At 45.7% G+C, this 6,658-nt stretch overlaps 1 protein-coding gene across 3 annotated transcripts; it reads right to left on the bottom strand.

Moving 5' to 3' along the window:
* Positions 1 to 1,229: 1,229 nt before the first annotated feature.
* Positions 1,230 to 6,012, bottom strand: EOLA2 (endothelium and lymphocyte associated ASCH domain 2). 3 transcript variants are annotated; one of them, XM_070951976.1, is made up of 4 exons: positions 5,954 to 6,011; positions 5,272 to 5,320; positions 4,057 to 4,348; positions 1,230 to 1,580 (listed from the first exon to the last, which is right to left on the bottom strand). In XM_070951976.1, exons 3-4 carry the CDS (start codon positions 4,307 to 4,309, stop codon positions 1,366 to 1,368), a joined length of 468 nt encoding a protein of 155 aa, XP_070808077.1. In that variant the 5' UTR covers positions 4,310 to 4,348; positions 5,272 to 5,320; positions 5,954 to 6,011; the 3' UTR covers positions 1,230 to 1,365. The 3 variants fall into 3 exon arrangements, with proteins under 3 accessions (XP_070808077.1, XP_070808076.1, XP_070808078.1); XM_070951975.1 differs by lacking the exon at positions 5,272 to 5,320 and having other exon boundaries at positions 5,954 to 6,012; XM_070951977.1 differs by lacking the exon at positions 5,272 to 5,320 and having other exon boundaries at positions 4,057 to 4,345.
* Positions 6,013 to 6,658: the final 646 nt, after the last annotated feature.

The raw sequence follows: 6,658 nt of genomic DNA, 5'->3' as shown, positions 1-6,658 counted from the left end.
ATTGGTCTTAAGTCAAGGACCATTAAATTTGGCAAAGGGAATCCTGTAGTAAGGTGTATGGAGATTATCAGTCATCCAGGTCACGATTGTCCCAAAGGTGCTTTTTCAAGAGGCAACTGGACTTTCTGGTTTTTCTTTGAAGAGGTTTCGCTTCTCATCCGAGAAGCTTCTTCTGCTTCTCTCAGAAGCTTTTTCAGCTTCTCTCGGAACTAAAGAAGCTTCTTGGGTGAGAAGCGAAACCTCTTCAAAGAAAAACCAGAAAGTCCAGTTACCTCTTGAAAAAGCACCTTTGGGACATCCTGTAGTAATATTGTGCGCTAATGATTTGAAGTCTAAAATGTGAGGAACAAACGCTTCAAAGTTGATCACCTCATTTATGTTACGAGATGTGAGTTACTGTATAAAGTGCGCACAAAGAGAAAAGATGTTTTAAAATAAAAAATAAATCTCTGCTTCTAATTAAATGAACTTCAGTTTTATAGTCATCTAATCATAACACCTTTGGAATAGTTCGGAATTCCATACATATAATTATAAACAACGTTCATATTTTACTTAAACATAACAATACTCTTTCTTCATCTAATTTCTACCTCTTATCTCTAACCATTGATAAAACTTAAATATATCCACATATATATTAAATATATGCTAATATATTTAACGGGAACATAAATAAGCGAATATGGTTAGAATTATTTTGTTATATCACTTGTTGTTATCAGTATATGTGTTATCTTTTTTTTTTTTTTTTTTTTTTTTTTTTTGTAAAATGGTGTGCCCGGACAATACACTGTATTCAAAATATAGGTAAAAGTAAAGGTTCCCCTCGCACATATGTGCTAGTCGTTCCTGACTCTAGGGGGCGGTGCTCATCTCCATTTCAAAGCCGAAGAGCCAGCGCTGTCCGAAGACGTCTCCGTGGTCATGTGGCCGGCATGACTCAACGCCAAAGATGCACGGAACACTGTTCCCTTCCCACCAAAGGTGGTCCCTATTTTTCTACTTGCATTTTTTACCTGCTTTCGAACTGCTAGGTTGGCAGAAGCTGGGACAAGTCACGGGAGCTCACTCTGTTACGCGGCACTAGGGATTCGAACCGCTGAACTGCCGACCTTTCGATCGACAAGCTCAGCGTCTTAGCCACCGAGCCACCACGTCCTTTTTGTATTCAAAATACTTATATATAAATTAAAAAAACGACAGGAATAGTTCGGAATTCCCTGGAGACTGAATTTATTCCAAGTCCAATGACAAGAAATCACACAAGCAGTTCTGAATGTACAGTTAAATTTGCTGTGTTCGAAACTCTTGTTCTGTTCAATCCCATCACAAGCAGGACAGCGAGTTCGGATTCAACCAGATTCAATGGATGGGAATCAGATCTTCTGGGATGTCCACCTCCCAGATGTCCTTGTGTCCCCTTGCAGGAATGGCTCTCTGCAGCCATCTGGGATTGGAAATCACTGTCAAGTATTTTCCTTCCAGATTCCGGAGAACAGCTTTATTTTCCAACTGTAAAACGTCTTCAGGTGGCAAACGGTCAGCGCACTGAAAAGTCTCTCCGATGTCGATGAGACCTGTATTTGAAAACCCAAAGCCATGATTTAATTTTTTTCCCCTCCCACAAAAAAATTATTTATTTTTCTCTTTTGACAATCATATTTTGTTTTTTTAAAATTTTAAAACCCTGCAATCTCTTGCATCGACATGGAATCGGGGTGATGGAATGGAGATGAGAGTTTACTAGCTGGATGCCCTTCCTGACACCTACCCGGAGTTCACAGTAAATATTTTCTCTTTGCGCCCAGAGAAGAAAAATATCTGCCGCTATCTAGGATCAAACTCACTCCTGATTGTGAGGCGACTCTTTGACAAACATATAACACGTAGAAAAACGTATTTGTACCAAAGCTGGGACCAAGTTTATATATTGCGTTCCATCGTGGTTTGCTAATAAGTTCAACATGGCTAGGTCTGCACTAGCATCTTAGGCCAGTGGTTCTGTGAGTGCAAGCGGTAATCCTTGGCCAAGGCACAAAAATAAAATAGACCAAAGCTAACCCCTAACCCTAACTCTAATCCTAACCCTCGTGGGCGGTGCTACATTCAGTATAAAAGACACATCCAAATTTTCACCCTCTTTTAGGGGGAAAAAAGTGTGTCTTATACTCTGAAAAATAGTCAGACAAACATCAGTTCTGGCAAGGCAGTCTTTGTCGCAGAAAACACACAAGGAGCAAACTTTCCAGAAATACGAACGGTTGCCTCCTACGACAACCAAACCACTCCCTTTTCCTCCTATTTATTCCCCAGCCAGGAAAGAGGCCAGTCAGCGTCCATGTTTGTTTTGCTTCCCGAGGCGGCTTCATTGTCCTCCGTTGTTCACCTCTCCTATCTACTCTGCGCAAACGCACATCTGGAACAGGCCCCAACTGTTCCTCCTCCTCCTCCTCCTCACTCATCTCTGGCTCCAAAGGCAGCTGCCTCTCCGATGGCTGGGAAATGTCAGCATGCCATTGCCCTATCTCTGTGTCCGATTCTGAGCATCCGTCAGAGCCTTCCCCAAACTCCAGAACTGGCCCAAGTTCTTCCCCAACCTCCTCATCATCTGAGTCTGCCACCAGCTCCGCTTGCAACTGGCGGGACACAACACACGGGACGCCAGCAACTGTTCTGACCTAGGCTTCCCCAAACCAGGAAGCAGACTCCTTGTCCCGACAAACCCCCTTTTTATTAAGTTACTGTGAATTCCCCTCATTCACATCCAGCAAAGTCCCGGCAAACAGTCTTTGCAGGGTGAATTTACAACCACAGATCTTATCTGGGCTTGGAGAGCTGCCAGGGTTATATCATCAAAATCCAATGCTGGACAAGAAAAGTACTTGGCAAGGAGTCTCTGAGAGTCACGAACCAATTAAGCGAACTAATTATCTCCTGCAAACTCCCCTCCCCTTTCGCTCCTCTTTATTCCCTAGGGGAGGGGCCATTCACTGGCCACCTGTGCCTTTACTCCCGAGTCGGCCCTTGTTCCTTAACTGTTCCCTTCTCCTGGCAGCTCTGTGTATGTGCATATCGGGAACAGGTTCCAGCTGTTCTTCTGCCCCATTGATCTCCGACTCTGAAGGCAGCTGATAACTGGAGGCCCCATCTCTGCCTCCGATGCAGAGCCCTCGTCAGAGCCTTCCCCAGACTCCAGGACTGGCCCATGTTCCTCCCCAACCTCCTCACTATCTGAGTCTGGCAGCTGGCGGGCCACAACACGCAGCCACGCAAACAAGCAAAGCCCCATCCGTGGGATGCAGGCAGCACACGCAACCACACACTTGTTCTGTCCCGGTCCCACACGCACACACACCAACAGACGTTCAAGTGTTAAAGACCAAACCAGCCAGCAAAATCCTTTTCCTTATGATAACGGAACTTGGCAACAACCTAGTGGCTGCCTGCCAAGAGTTTATTACTTACGAAGAGGAGAGATAACTTCTCCCCACTTCTGGTACATCAAAAGAAAAAGCTCAATAATTAGAGTGTCAATCAAGTCCAGAGATAATCTCGCAAAGTCTATAACAAAAGTCCGGCAATGCAGAATGGTGTGGAAGCTTTCAGCTTTGTTCGTCACAAGGTTTGACTGGCCACCACGCTCCCTTTTATACTCTGTGGGGTGTGGTCCAGTGACTTAGCCTAATCTCGGGCACGCCTTTTCTTCTGTTGTGAGCGCTTATCTCTGCGACACTGGCGAGGATCCAGCCAAGACTCATTACCCTCATCACTGTCCACCTGTGGCTGCGTGGACGTGCTTGGCCCCGGCCCTATCTCTTGCCCTTCGGCGGACACCGAAGGCATTGCCAGAGAGGAGGGTCCTGGAGAGGGAGGCCTTGCCAACTCCTCTCCTTCACTCTCGGAGTCCTCTCCTGCCGATGACACAGGCTCAGTAACGGAGCCACAACAACACTCTCCAGCCCATGGAAAAAAACCTCTCCCCACGGAACCGTTTCCTGGTGCCCAAAGGTTTGGGGGCTGCTGGCTTAAGAAAGAGGTCTCATTTGGACTTACCAGCAATAACCCCTCGACCAAATTTCTCCCCCTCCGATAACAGATCTTCAACCTGAGCCGAAGTCCAACCGAGTCTGTTCAAGAGAACGTCTCTCCAGCTGTCATCTTCCCAGTCTCTAAAAGCGATGTGGACAGCAAGAGTCCCACCTTGATGGTTGGCCAACAGCGGCCGCCAACGGCTCTCGATAGTTTTGACGTTGTTTAATACCAGCCCGGCGTACGGTTGTCGGAAGGAGAGGCAGGCGAACTTCATTTTCCTGTGGGGTTATCCTCTCCTGGATTCTATCATCTGCTACATACACCCAAAGAGAATAAAATCAGAATTAAGTAGCAATAGCACTTCGACTTATATACCGCTTTACAGTGCTTCACAGCCCTCTCTAAGCGGTTTACAGAGTCAGCCTCTTGCCCCCAACAATCTGGGTCCTCATTTTACCTACCTCGGAAGGATGGAAGGCTGAGTCAACCATGAGCCGGTCAGGATCGAACTCCTGGCAGTGGGCAGTGTTAGCAATAATAATAGCACTTAGACTTATATACAGCTTCACAGTGCTTTACAGCCCTCTCTAAGCTGTTTACAGAGTCAGCATATCACCCCCAACAATTTGGATTATCTTTTTGATATTTTGATCACTTAATGGAGGCAAATAAGCATTTTCCTTTGCAAATAAAATCCATCCCTTATTAGATTGCATTTTTCTGCATTGCATCGCTCAGTTTCCAATTATTATTTTTTTTTAGCAATCTGACCCTTTCCGCTTCTTATTCCAGACTCACCACAACCCAACCTAAATGCAACTCGAGACCCTGAATCTACAAAGGAAAGCTGCAAGGCCACATACATAAGAGCCTTGGTGGCGCAGCAGATTAAAGTGCTGTTAAGTAGCACCAGCTGCCTGCAATTACTGCAAGTTCAAATCTCATCAGGCTCAAGGTTGACTCAGCCTTCCATCCTTTCGAGGTAGGTAAAATGAGGACCCGGATTGTGGGGGCAATAAGCTGACTTTGTATAAAAAAGAACACTGCTTAGGGGGGGCCGAAAGCCCTACTAAGCAGGTATATACAAAAGTATGAAGGCTATTGCTTAACGCATTGTAAGTCGCCCTGAGTCTCCGGAGAAGGGCGGCATATAAATCGAACCAATAAATAAATAAATAAATACTTGCAAAAAAAATAATAATAAAGCACAGATGATAAAAGAGATATACAATTTACTTGCTCTATTTTGCTCTCAGCCATCCAGCATCCCGTGTCTTTTTACCAGCTGCAAAAAAAGAAAGAAAGAAAGAAAGAAAGAAAGAAAGAAAGAAAGAAAGAAAGAAAGAAAGAAAGAAAGAAAAAGAAGGAAGGAAGGAAGGAAGGAAGGAAGGAAGAAGAAAGAAAGAAGAAAGAAAGAAAGAAAGAAAGAAAGAAAGAAAGAAAGAAAGAAAGAAAGAAAGAAAGAAAGAAAGAAAGAAAGAAAGAAAGAAAGAAAAGTTTGCAACGTCCCACAGATTGAGGGTCCTTTCCTGACTGGGAAAAAAAAATCCCTATCAAATGCTTTTTCAGTCCATGCAACAGGCAAAAAAAATGCTATTTTGTGGGGGGGGACAAAGAAAGAAAGGAGATTTGCATTGTTGACGTTTGCAATGAAAGAAGCTCGAAGTGCCAAAGAGGAGCTTTAAACAGTAACCGAGTTGGAAGGGACTTTGGGAGGTCATCTAGTCCAACCCCCTGCTCTCCCAGGGGAAGACCTGTCCTAGGGATTCGAACCGACAAGCTCAGTGTCTTAGCCACTGAGCCACCTAGTCCAACTGATTTGAAGCAACCCTTCCCGTCTGATTTGGATTCAAAGGGTTGGGGGGGCTTGGAGAGGACAAGGGGGTGGTCTGCACCTCCCCATCCAGAGGCAGTCTACCTTGAAAAGAAGCCAGAAGAAGATCCTCCCGTCTTCCAGTTCTGCAGGCGGATTCCAGCTGCAAACGAACTACACCTCCCAGAAACCTTTGCGCCGCAGGACGTCGACAGGGGTGCATGCCGGGAGTTGTAGTTTCGGAAGCTCCGCCGGGCGAACCAGCAGTTTTTTTCCCAGCCTGGTCCTTCGCTGAGCATCAATGCTGCAGGCCAGGTGGAGGAGGATGGGACTTGTCGTCCCAGGGTGGGAGCCATGCAAGCAGGCTGAGGAAGCTGAAGGGGCCCTTCCCCTCCCTCCCTCCCTCCTTCCTTCCCCCTTCCAGCAATCTGCCTATGGAAAGGGAAGGCAAACAGAACGCCAGCCCTGCGAGGTAGACCATGTTGAGAGAGAGAATGGAGGGGGAGAAGGCTTGGAAGTGCTTTGCAAACATCTTTTTTAAAAAGAGGAGAAAGGCCTTTTCCAGTTGACATTCACATCTATTTATTTATATCCTGCCTTTCTTATTTTTGCAAATAGCTAAAGGCAGCGAACGTATCTAATACACCTTCCTCCTCCTATTTTTTCCCCCTTCCCTGCAACAATAACGTTGTGAAGTGAGTTGCGCTGAGAGAGAATGACCAGCTCAAGGTCCCCCAGACATCTTTCATAGCTAAGGCAGAACTAGAACTCCTTGCCTCCTGCTGCCTAGGCATAGATTTGCCTGAATAA

Source organism: Pituophis catenifer, unplaced genomic scaffold, assembly GCF_029215685.1.
Source record: "Pituophis catenifer annectens isolate HBS135680 unplaced genomic scaffold, rPitCat1.0.hap2 SCAF_11, whole genome shotgun sequence".
Lineage (NCBI taxonomy): Eukaryota > Metazoa > Chordata > Lepidosauria > Squamata > Colubridae > Pituophis > Pituophis catenifer.
The sequence above is the reverse complement of the archived record's forward strand: the minus strand, read 5'-3'. Positions and strand labels throughout refer to the sequence as shown.